The 13393-nt window shown below is 39.8% G+C and overlaps 1 protein-coding gene across 1 annotated transcript in view; it reads right to left on the reverse strand.

Annotated features, from left to right (window-relative positions):
- The window catches only part of LOC123764715 (E3 ubiquitin-protein ligase-like protein poe), a 134778-nt gene that overhangs the window by 49847 nt on the left and 71538 nt on the right, over positions 1 to 13393 (reverse strand). Inside the window, 10 exon segments of the mRNA XM_045752768.2 lie at positions 236 to 410; positions 1664 to 1801; positions 4248 to 4406; positions 5451 to 5462; positions 5464 to 5619; positions 6592 to 6935; positions 8174 to 8290; positions 10101 to 10331; positions 11169 to 11491; positions 13178 to 13386. Of these exon segments, the coding sequence (XP_045608724.1) occupies positions 236 to 410; positions 1664 to 1801; positions 4248 to 4406; positions 5451 to 5462; positions 5464 to 5619; positions 6592 to 6935; positions 8174 to 8290; positions 10101 to 10331; positions 11169 to 11491; positions 13178 to 13386 (1864 nt within the window).

Genomic DNA, 13393 nt, shown 5'->3' on the forward strand with positions numbered 1-13393 from the left:
AACAGGAACTTGGAATATGAATGAGGTACCACATCAAGTAATCTAATGAGGTACACTTGTGCCTTGCCCTTTATGAACTGTTTCACATCATAAATTTAGGAAACTTGTCTAACTACACAGGAGATGGCTGGCACCAAATAAGTATTGTGTTAGCTATAACTCTTAGTGGAGTAGCATAAATCTCTAAAGCAACATGCCATGAAGGAATAGCAACCACTAACTATTAGTAACTCACTAAGCAGTCTCATTACAACCAACTGGACCTCCTTGCTCAGGGTGCGCTCGGAAACTGTTGACACGTCAATGCTACTCATGTTCAGTTGGGTCACAAGGGCAGAAAGGACTGCATCTAAGCTTGCTTTGTCCCGTGTATCATTGCCATCAAGGTCAGATGTCAGCATCAGTAGAACCTTCATTCACAGAAAGAAATCAATAACAAAAGTAAGGCAGTTTAATGATTACATTCTAAAATACAAAGCAAGTCTGAATCTTATACTGTACCTAGTCCTACAGAAACGTTCATTTGATGACTAACTGAGGTGTACCAATACCAATATTTTAACCAATACTGATACAACAGTATACACCTAATCTTAAATAAAATACAATTATAACTATCCTATTTCCAACTTTCATGGGTAAAGAGGCAACAGATCAGATAGGTACTCAGTAAGACATCACTTCTTTACATTTTCCATAGTAACATCACAGAATTCCAGCCATTACACTAACACAACATTCACATTAGGCCACCAGTAGTGGTTGATTAATCCTCCAAAATATATAACAAACAATCACTCTTCAAACTGATTTCACCTAAACTGTTCTCATCAACCACCTGTGCACTGTTCACTCGATCCCCTCCACTTCCTTACATACACATTGTAGCATTACATCTTCATGGCCAATCCTCTTCCTCCTACTCAAATTCACTTTAATTTTCAATCAACCACAAACATAATTTAATGTGATTCAATAAATATGAACCAAACCATTACAATACATCGGTGACCAAGGTAAACACCAGAAGATGAGGAGACGACGAAGTTTCGGTCCGTCCTGGACCATTATCAAGTAAATTTCACAGTCGACTTGATAATGGTCCAGGGAGGACAGAAATGTCGTCATCTCATCTTTTGATGTGTGGTTTGATCATCATATCTTCAGCCACGTTTGTGACTCAGTCTGAATTACAAAAACTCAATGAATTTTGGATTCCACATATTTCTAACTCATTCCTTTTGCTATCCCCGACGGTCCAAGTTGTCAGGCACCATTCATTCCCTCTGTCCTATCCCAGATCTTTATCCTTATATCCTTTCCAAGTGCTATATAGTCATAATGGCCTAGTGCTTTCCTCCAGATAATTACCTTATCTTGCTTTCTTACACTACTTATTATCAAAATGAATAAAAGAAAATATTGAATTGTATATTTCCTCTAAAGTACTCTAATTGATTTTGGGCTATACCAAGCTAAGTTTCTGAAACTTCATAAACTTCCAATATGAATCTTAACAGTTAAACACTTCAAGAATTTCTAATTCTTTAATTTTTAAAACAATATGGACACATTTCTGTTGGACCTTAAAAGCTTGGAGCCCCACTGCTATGTTTAAGTTCTTATAGTACATCACATCAATTATATACTTAATTTAACTAACCTGGAAAAATGGTATTGTTGTGACTCCTCCAACAGATGATAGGGAGGGAATACGCTGAATGAGAGCATCCAGAAGGGCCAAGCGAAGAGTGTGAAGTCCAACACCACCTTCAGGGAGTTCTTCCTCGACTAGTTCACCCTATACAGAGAGAGAGAATGCACTTTATCCACACACTTAAAATATGCTCAAGTGCAAAATATTATGTGGTCCGTTACATTACACATTGTACTAAATATAAGCTGTAGCCATCTTATTTCACTGTTGTATCCATTGCATCCAGGTCACAGCTGATAGGGACTTGCCTTTCATGATCTCACTCAGTTGCTCTTTACACGGTCCTGGATCAATTTAGCCATAATTGTGCATTTTCAGTTTAGTTGTTTCTTTGTTATATTATTTACTTATTTGATAATCTTGTTTTATTCATTTAAGTATGTGCACAGTCCATGTATTCTTTATCTCTTAGAAGGCAAACATGAGATAGAGCAGAACTCTCTTCCAGGAAGGCCAATTTTGGCTGAAAATGCATAGTAAACAACAACTGGGCAGCAAGAAAATGTACCACATCAGCCAGACAAGTATGACCCTTCAAGTGCACAGAAACCAGTGCCCAGAACAAGAGGTGAACCTGGACATGGAGCTGCCAAGTCCCTACATCTTGCAGCAAGTACGAGCAGTAAAGTGCAAATTTATGAGTTATAAACACACACACTGGCTGTAGACCAAAACAGAATTGAACATCACACCACTGCAAGACTACGAATAAGATTTGTAAATATTGAGGCTATATTTCAGGTGGCTATATTAAACAGGTGTCAAGGCAGATTTCATAGTTCAACACTGTGGCTTAGACCAGAGAATGTCTCAAAAGGCAATATAAAGGTACTAGTTCTTCTTGAGAAGAACTAGGGCCATTCTAAAGGTACACAAATGGCCATCGAAGAAAAGTGGGACCCTCTGTCTTTGATGAATTAGTGCTAGTGAAGAGACCCATGAAACCTAGCTGAAGCAACATCCTATAGTCAGACAGCACGCCATAGAATACAGAGGTCTCTCAAGACAAAGTGGAAACATTACTCAAGCGGCTAGGAAGAAATAAAGCAGTTGGACCTGAAGGAGGGACTTTTGTCAGTTTTTATGATAGAGCCACAGAGATACTACAGGGAAGAGGTGGGTGGTCGGGTTGACTGTATCTCGAACTAAGAAAGGCTTTTGGCCGAGTCCCACACAAGAGGCTGTTTAGGAAGCTGGAACATGCTGGAGAGGTGACAGATTTCTGACATGGATAAAAAAGTTTAACTGACAAACAGATGAGGACAGTAATCAGAGACACTGTATCTGACTGGAGGAGTTTTACTAGAGTACCACAGGGTTTAGTTCTTGCATCAGTAATGTTCATCATCTACATAAACTATCTACCAGAAGGAATAAAGAATTATATGACCATGTTTGCGGATGATGCCTAGATACTGTGGAAGATAGGAGACAGACAATAGTAATGCCCTTCAAATCAATCTAGATAAAGTAAGTGCTTGGAGCATCAAGTGGCAAATGGAATTCAATGTGAATAAATGCCAAGTTATGGCATGTGGAATGGGAGAAAATAGACCACACACAACTTACAAATTATGTGGAAAGGAATTACAGAACTTTAATAAAGAATGAGACCTAGGGATGGTTTAGGATAGTAAGCTGTTGCCAGAGGACCACAGAGACCATTGTGAGGAGCGTATGCGTCACTTTCCAACTTCAGACTGCTTTTAATTATAGGGATGCTAAAATACTAAAACTGGTTATAACTTTAGTGAGACCAAAATTGAAACGTGTATCAGTTGTATGGTGTCCAAATCTCAAGAAGCACATAAGGAAACTAGAAAAGGTGCGGTGGCATGCTACAAAATGGCTTCCGGAACCGAGAAACAAGTTACTAGAAGAGACTAGAGGCGTTAAACATGCCAAAACTAGATGATAGAAGAGGCGATATGATCACCACTTACAAAATACTAACAGGAATTTACCAAATTGACAAAGAATAATTCCTGAAACCAGCAACATCACAAACAAGAGGACACACATTTAAGCTAAGGAAACAAAGGTGATGGTTTTCTTTCGCAAACAGAGTGGTAAACGGTTGGAACAAGCTAAGTGAGAAAGCGGAGGAGGCCAAAACCATCAGAAGTTTCAAAGCATTATACGACAAAGAGTACTGGGAAGACGGGACACCAATAGTGTAGCTCTAATCCTACACTTAGGTAATTACACGAAAACTTATAACCCTATCATGAAGTTTAATGTTTAGCTAGGGTGTCACCTGGTTTATGGACAGGTGGCACATTGCTTGTTAGCTACTCAGCACTGCAACAATTGGCTGTCCTTGCAACACATTTTACAATCTGAAGGGGGTTTACAGCAGTAGCTATAGTGAATTTAGAGAACTTTTCATTGTCTTCCCTTCCCAACTGCACAACAAAACTATTTGGAAAACCCATCATCATGGTAAAATATAATGCAAGCCTGGTGTCCTAATATCCCATGTGCTCCCCACACTCCCTAATACATACAGTATCCCTGAATCAAAGCTCACTTGTAAGGCAGTGGGCAAAGCTGCCGCTCCTTCACGAAGACCTGTTGATCCCGATTCATGTCCAGCATCACCGTATGCTGAGCTGCGACCAGATACATTATGTTCACCTCCAAGACTCTCTACCACAGAGCCACCAGACTCGCTTCCAGCACTTCCAGCCTATATACATTTGAAATTAAATATAGTAATTAAAAATTTTGCACAATTAAGTAGCACATTTAAAAGTTTATATAATCATTACTTCATACAATTAAGCATCTTACACAGTTATTCATTACTGCAATTTTCACTTTCATGTGGGCTAACAGGCATTAATCCAGAGAATAAAAAACAGCGTTGAATGTAATGAAACACCATTTTCTGGGTGAGACCCGGAGGCTCCCCAGAGCTATACCGGGCTGATGTGTATATATATTAGACCATGGCAACAGTCAATCAAGGGAGTTCAGAGACCAGACCAGAGGGGCCCTCTGGTCCCAGCTCTGGTACCTACCTCCTAACCCAGAAATTGGAAGCAAGACTGTTTCCAATTTCATGGGGGTGTCTTTAGGCCATTGCTCCTCGTGCCTCTCTTGAGGGAGCTAGGTTCTGGCTCTGGTGCCCGGTAGGCCAAGAACTCCTTTGATTGACTGTTGCCACAGTCTAATATATACACATCAGCCCAGTAAAGCTCTGGGAAGCCTTTGGGTCTCACCTAGAAAATGGCGTTTCATTAAACAGTTTTTTTTCATGGTCAAGGAACACAAATTAAGTTAGGATTTTTTTTTTGTTATGTGCCTGTGGGTGACAAAGGCTAATTAGCCTTTAGCAACACAAGGGTTAAGGTGTACAGGGTGGTGTAATGAAACAGGCCTCAGAGTGCATCACAAACTGGTGCACTGACCAAAGGCTGGTGTAGTAAACACAGACCAGTATAATAAAACACCTACTGGAGTAATGGCACAAGGCCTGTTGCTGCATCTAATATGGGTGTACAGCCTGAGAAAGAAGCTGATATAGGTACATGGTTGCAAGTAACAGAGCTAATGAGGAAAGTAAAACTTAGGTGAACTGTCGAGTTAAGTGTCATACTCCAGGACAAAGCAGACAACTGACTTAAGCTCAACCCCAGTAGGAGTAAGACAATAAAATGGGGAAAAAGATGACTGGAGATAAGAAGGAATTTATGGTACTGAAAGAAAACCATTTTAATGTTTTGCTTACATGTTCTGCAGGCTGAGGCCCTTAAATTGGAACCATCAGTGGCAGCTGTTGAACCATCACCATCGTCATCATCAGAGCCATTGGCAGATGCAGTTGTGTCAGAATAGTGACCGTTCTCTTGACCATCGCCACCTTCAGCATCAACACCTTCAGGCTCATCACTCCCATCCTAAGTTTATCATAATGCACCTCATTACAGTACAATGAAAAGTTAATTAAAAATCGAAATTTTTTATTTCCTTTAAATTTCAAATTATTACTTATATATGACAGTTATTCACACAAGTCAAAGAGCACTGAAAAAATTAGACCTGCCAAGCCCCGATTCACCATTCATATAATGCATATTGCTCTTGTATTTAGTGCCTCTCACTCCAAGGGAGGTCAAGTTCCATCTAGCAGAAGTCAAACATTAACATGTGACAATGACTTCCATCAATTCTCAATGTCACTATCTACACAGATGGTCATAACATTTTAATGTATGGTTATATACTTCCCAAGAATGGATGCAAATGGCCTTAACGATTTTCAAGGATTTGGCAAATTTTTCTTCAAGCTCTTGAAGTTGTGGTATCAAGAAGATATGTGAACAACAGGCAGGGTCTAGATATTCAACCGTTTTCAAGTGATAAAATTGTTTGAAACAACTGTAGGGGTATATCTTTTACCTTGTGTTAATGAAGATTATATCTTTAAGCTATATTTTCTGAAGCAAGAAGTTGCTTCATACAGTAATTTCTTGCTTCATAAAATGCCTGTACTGTATTTATTACTCATTCTTTAATGTTGATTTCTGATTTCATTTGAGAGTAGTGATGGTAGTTTGATTTTTATCTAAGGAGCATATAGCTAAATTATCAAAGAATAGAGCTATTGATAATATTTGCATTATTCACTTCACTGATGAGCACTGAGAAGCAGTACAAATATTTAAGTTTATGAAAAAAAATTTGAATACATTCGTCATGCCAGATTTAAAGTGTAATGTATGCATTTCATCAGTTTCAACACAGAATGCCTTGTATAACTTATTATTAACTAAAATAGATTTTTACTTCGGATAGAACTGAGAGTTTTATCTTTAAGCTAAAGTTTACATGTAACTTTTTGTACAGGCACAAAATGTTGAGTATCTAACCTGTTGTACCTCTTGTGCATTGGCCTGAGCATTGCCTCCAGGCATGCCTCCTGCAGCTAACACCTGAAGGCTGTGCAGCACCTGACCACTGAGTCCTTGCAGACGATGTAGGCCGGGCAACCCGCCTACCAAACCTTGTAACCCAGGGGGAAGATTTCCCAAATCGGCAGGTGCTTGACCTTGTTCTTCGTGCAGGGAAAGTGCAATTGCCAGCTCCATCATGGCATCGTCGTCGTCAGCAGGAAGGTCAAGCATGCCTCCCATCAGAGCTCCTCTCAGTGCCAGGCTCCCACTCCCACCACCACCCAACACTCCCAGGGCATCCAGACTATCTCCACCACCACCTACCAAAATATACACATATAATTACTAACAATGTAAAGTGTAAGACTGTTATAATTATTTATATTAAAATGAGGGTAAAAATTCACTTCGTAACCACCAAATCCACTTTTTCTCAAGAAGGGCACTTAACTTCCTATGGCAGTCAAATTGCTCTACATACTTTTGTCAGTCATAACCCTTTTGTTGAACTCTCAGGTCCACTTTGCCTCTCACCTGCAACCTTTGACCCCTCCAGTTCCTTCTAGCCATCATTCATCACCCATATCTAATCTCAAATTTGGTTTTATATTAACCTGAAACTTTGTTAACAACTTTACAAACCTTGTTACCTTCCATCACCTTCTGTAGTCTGATCGCTTTATATTTTACTGTAATTTTCTTCAACGTGACAGTAATAGCCTCAGCTAATTAGTCCTTATGTTTTGTGGGTCTTGCCATTTTCAAGCTGCTTCAAACCCAATACTAAATGATCTTCCTACCTTGGTTCACAACCACAACGTCAAGGGTTTGATTCCCATGCAGAGCAGGTGTTTGGCCATGCTTTATTCCCTAGGAGGCCTCTGCTATCTTGAGGTTATCTTGAGATGATTTCGGGGCTTAGCATCTCTGCGGCCCAGTCCTCGACCAAGCCTCCTTTTTGTTACAGACCTCCCAGGAAGCAGCCCAAAGCAGCTGTAACTCCCAGGTACCTATTTACTGCTAGGTGAACGGGAGCATCTGAGTGAGAGAAACTCTGCCCATTTTGTTTCCGCCTTCACCAGGGATCGAACCCGGAACCTCAGGACTACGAATCCGAAGCGCTGTCCACTCAGTTGTCGGGCCCGATAGGTACAGCAGTAAATAGATACCCAAGAATTGGGCAACTGTTGAGAGTTGCATTTCTGGGACGTCAGTCATTAGCCTAAGGGAACTTTAATAAGCCTGATAGGCCTTCTAACCCTGGTACTGGGAAATTCCATTTATGTGTGAATTAGTACTTTCTTTCCTCCACCTAAATCATCTCGATAACTTCCTGGTCCTAGTCTCTTGGTGTTACAATTGAGCTATGGGTAAACTCTACTCTTCTAATACACTTTCCTTATGTTCAATATGCATATTCCTATTGCTCTAGACACTGCTGGGATAGTTACCCACCACTATTTAATTCACAGGGATCCTTTCCCTCTGGGCCAGTCTCCTACTGTACAGCCCTTTATTTACTGACCTGCTATAATACCATACCAAGTTATTTACTGACCTGCTTCAACAATAGGATCAGCAGCTTCAGCTCCTTCAAATGGAGGCTCAACCAGAGCCGCTCCTCCAGTTTCCTGAGGGGTCACTGTTGGTTTCTCAGAGTCATCCACACCCACACCTGTAAACAAATATCAGTATGTTTAGTCATTTAACATGCACTTTATAATGTGAATCAATGACTAAAAAGCAGCTCCATGGAAGTATTGATCATTTCCTATAAATTCTCTCTCTTAACTTTAAAGTCCTTTGTAATAAAATTATTATGCAAAACAAAGGCATGGAAGGGGATCGATTGAAGATTAAACCACCCAAAAGGTGGTACGGGCATGTACAGTCTGTAATGTGACGGAAGGGGGGAGAGGAATAAATAAGGAGAGAGAGAGAGAGAGAGAATTTAATTTGAGACGAATAAATCTCACAACATTAGATCATCCACAAAAACCAGTTGGAGCCATGAGGATGATTCGAACATGGGAACTCTTGAGCACATGCCTTAAATAAGTGGACCACAATATGTTAGTCAGTAATTTAACCTGGGATTCAACCAAATCCACAAGGGGTCCCGAAACATCGTGCCGACACCAAATCAAGGGTTTACACATTACCCACATGCATTCTGGTGTGGTATAGCAATTCATTCCCCCAATGCTCCTCATGGATCAAACTGATTTTCTCATTGATGCATCACATTAACCCTTGCAGCGTACAAATCCAATACATATGATTTTTGACCTAACTGACTGGAGGGCACATATGTTCACATATTTTAGAGTACTGCATAAAATTTTAAAGTCCTGCAGGTGAAAGGTGTTCACACTGCCTTCCTCAGGGCTACAGTAAACAGATGGCCCCCCCCCCCTTTATTTTTTTATTTTTTTTTTAAATTGTGGGTATTATTTTCAGGTGTGAAGGTCTCGGTACTGAATGAGCAACCAAGGCTGGCGCATGCAGCACGAGCTATCAGCACTGCATTTAGCTTGTGACCACAACATTGCTTAAAAATTACAATATATATACAGTATATGCAATTGCTATTATTTAGCGACGACAGTATTACTGTACTTACAAAAAAAAAAAAAAAAAACTCTTGAACACAGCAGTGTTGTCGGCTATGCCTCCCAAGGGGTCTTTATTCCCTTGTGCATTAGACTGCCTTTTACCATTAAAATAAAGTACAAGATGCAATCTGCTAGCATGAGATGGCAAAGGTTTATTGTGTATTTTAACCTCTTGCACTGCTATCACAAATTCTTGCAGCTCTCTTACTATCTGGAGACTACTTTGCCCAGCCATATACAGTACACTGGAAATTAAAGCCTGAATCAATAGTGTCCTAACTAATCCTCATTAAATAAATCTTTCCGGCACACTACTAATGCCAAGTAAAATTGCAGACTATGCAGTGACCTTAGTGCCAGTGACTTGGGGGAAGGGGAGTCAAATTAGCAGCAAGTGTGTTAATATGTTGCTTGGTTGTACAAATTGATGTAGGTAGAACCTTCTTATGGTAAAGAGAGTTGTGCTACAATTTATAAATTTGTAGAACAAAGTGCCAACATAATTGTTATTGATGGTGGCAGAGGGAGCAGTGGTGGCAGAGGGAGCTTGTGATGAATACACATGGTGCCATCAAGCCTGATGGCTTAGTGTTTTATTGAGAAAACAATGAAGCATAAAAAAAAATTATAGTAAAGCATTAAAGTGTTATGAATGTGGTGTGCCTCTATGTATTGATCAGTTTTTAAATTGTGAATATAATTCACCAAAATACTTATTTAGAACTCTGGTACAACAAATATTTTCAAGATAAAAATGCATGAAAATTATTTAACTAAAGACCACAATTTTTGGCTTGAAGTTTCTAAAAGTAATAATTGGTGCACTTCATTAACCACTCAAAATGCACATTTTCCCCATGTATAACTGACCTGGCGTAGAGCACCTGGGTGGACTGGGAATGAAAACTTTGCGTCTCTTATGACGAGGTCGTAAAACTCTGATCAAAGCTTGTTTTGCACCAAAACTGACAGAGGTGTCCGCACATAGCAGCAACTCTGTGTAGAGTCGTACAGCAAGAGGTACTGCTGACAACGAGCACACTGTGTAGGCATGGATGATTTCCACTACTGCTTGTACTGTAGCTTCAACGTGAGTCAAACCTGAAATTAAATATTTAATGAAAATTATAAAAATGTTTTTAATAATGGACTTTTTAATATAAATAGAAAAATACTAGTCAAGACTTAATAAAGGCATGAAAAAATAATAATAGCAAAGCTATTTAGCAGAAACTTCAAACACTACACCTACAGACATTGAGGATGATAAAGAGTGGTTCAAAGTAATGACTAATATACCGCTCCCACATGTTGCTAAAATTTGATCAAAATCATAACCCAAGAATTACTTTAACTTCACTAAACTCTAAGACTTAAATTCTTGCATTTTCTCAAATGTGAACTTTGGTGTCACTGACGGTGAAGGTGAGTTTACATCATACCATCTCGTCTGAACTAGGTTCTAGAAGTCCTAAGATGCTCTCCACCCTAGACAACTGGACCATCACACTAAGACAAAATAATCTAGTACATCAATATTCACAACACAGCTCATAGGAAGACACGACCCATCCCCAAAACTCCAACTGTCACATGACAATCACCATTTTTGTCCTCTAGTGTGGTTTATATGTCATACATTCTTCTCTGCTCTACCCCTCTCTTCCTTAGCCCTTTTGTTAAGGGGCTAAGCAAGTCCTTCCTCTTTCCTTACCACTATCTCCTAATCTTCCTCTTGTTACTCGCCCTTCTCCGATTCCCTATCTAGTTACATCACACTAAATGTCCCTTCCCTCTATTTGCATTCGATCTCTTACTATCTACTTCCTAATGCTAATTTGTCTCATGGGTGCCTTTTTACTTTTAATACTCACACATACACAATACTGACACATGCAGCATAAGTATTTAGGTATATACACCAGGCTTAGTTCTCACCAGGTTGGCACATAGGAGTGAGGAAAAGGTTGGTAGGTTTGGCACTATGGAGAGCCCAAAACACATTCATCAGCTGAGCCAAGAAGTGTGTGTCATCACTGCTAATATCATTGCCGTTGCTGTCACCACCTTCGAGCGTTGCCTCCGAGTCAGAAGTCGTGTCGGAAGCCTTGCTAAGAGTAGAGTCTCCATCACTCTTCTTTGAGAGTGAGGCATCTCCCTCTACCTTCTGACTGGGTGATGACGATGGAGCCTCAAGCTTCTTACTGTCGTCTTCTAACTGAATTAAAGTTAGGTCTGCTGATGACACTTTCTCTGTGTACCTGCATTGCAAAATACAGAAAGTGGTAAAAGTAGTAAATAATAAAACTCAATATTCCCAAGACATCAAGTTATATACAACACTACTATTCCAATTTTTGTACAGAAAACAGGAGATACTTTTTCACCCATAGTTTAAGCCCATAGACCCACCTACCCACCAATATTGCATAAATGTACGCAATACTGTACATAACTTCGGCTTAAAATGGGATAGAAAAATTCTCAGGAACAATGAGGAGGGGAGGTTGGAAGGTGACAAGCTGCTGGTTTCCACTGTCAGTCAAGGCCACAATGGAGATAGTACCCCTTAGGTAAATTCAAGTACATGAAGGATGATGCTGAACTGGTAATACAGGAAAGGAACTATAAAATGCCACAAACATTAGGAGCCAAGTGGTTCCTTACACCTGTATCAGGCTCGACTACCCATTTGTATTGCATGGAAATTGGGCAGTCAAGTTCCAGAAGAGGAGAAAAGTCTGCACTGTGGAGAATTGCCAAACAAACCACTGGAACATTATCTAACAGTGTCGAGTTACACACACACACAAATATGATTTCTCACCAAGATTTAACAGTGTAGAGAAGGTTGTTAAAAACATAGGAAAACAATCTTATTGAAGCCAATATGCACATCACCCACCACCTAAGACAAACCAGTAGCACCTTGTCGGCCAATCAAAGGCTTATGGTCATCTCAAAAATATCCCAGAAATAACCAATTACAAACAAAAAATATTAAGCAATGATGTTTGGGATAGGGAAAAGTAGATCAGAAAATACAATCCCATTCTGAACTTTAGGAATATCCAATTTCACAATGAGCCACATTTTTATTGAACTAGATAGAATGTTTTAGTAAGCATAAGTGTGTACACTTTATGAAGTTAAGAAGATGGCAGAGTCTCAAATCATATCCAAAGCAAGGCAAAGGAAGAATTGTCCCAACATGACAATTGCTGACCTTTCCCAGGATATAACCCACAACAGTTTTCTAACTCCCAGGTACATATTTAGGGAAATTTTGCCCAAGCACTATTTTCCCACTGGAATTGAATGTAGTATCTTTAGACTGTGACCCGGCTGCTGTGACCACTGTGCCACAGGACAATACTTTCGATCCTACCATTGCCATATTAGGGTCAATGGCTTATACCCACAGAGGGAGGCATTATACCATTGCCATATAAGTGTGTGTATTACGCAGCTTATACACAGGGAGCAAGGTATTCCAACACCTTCTCTAAGAGGGCTTTATTTACTGGATCCACCAAATCCACCGCTCTTTACCAGTTCATGAAATGTTACACCTGCTTAGCAGTCTTGTCAGATATTCCTTATACTCCTTTCATATATATATAATTAACAAACTTTCTCACATACATACACTCCACCTCACAACCACGAGGACAAGAAAAAACAATATGAATGCAATACACAAGATACAAAGGAGAAAGTTTTTGGTAGACAATGGCAACCTCTTTAAATTTAAATTGAAAGGAGGCAAGATGCTTCCATCCACCACCAAGAAAAAATTAGAACACTGATACAAGTAATTATCATGGCAGGTATAGGACTCTAGGTGGGGCATAAAAAGCCATCTTGCTCCCCCTGTAGTCACCGATAGGTAAACACACTGTCCATTAAAACGAAAGAGAGACGACAGTGTAATAATAAATACATACTTGACAAGATTATGTGGTCTAGCCACAGCCACATTTCTTGCAGTGACAACAAGGCGATGGTAAGCTTCACAGTCTAGTTGTTGGGGTTCAGTCACACGACGAAGGTTATTCAGCGATTCCACCACACTGGCAAGCTGTGCACCATCTTTGTGATTGTGGTATGCCATACGACTTTGATGAAGCGATGCCAGCAGGGTCCGAGTATGGTGCTGAAAG

This window comes from Procambarus clarkii, chromosome 48 (assembly GCF_040958095.1).
Source record: "Procambarus clarkii isolate CNS0578487 chromosome 48, FALCON_Pclarkii_2.0, whole genome shotgun sequence".
Classification (NCBI taxonomy): Eukaryota; Metazoa; Arthropoda; class Malacostraca; order Decapoda; family Cambaridae; genus Procambarus; species Procambarus clarkii.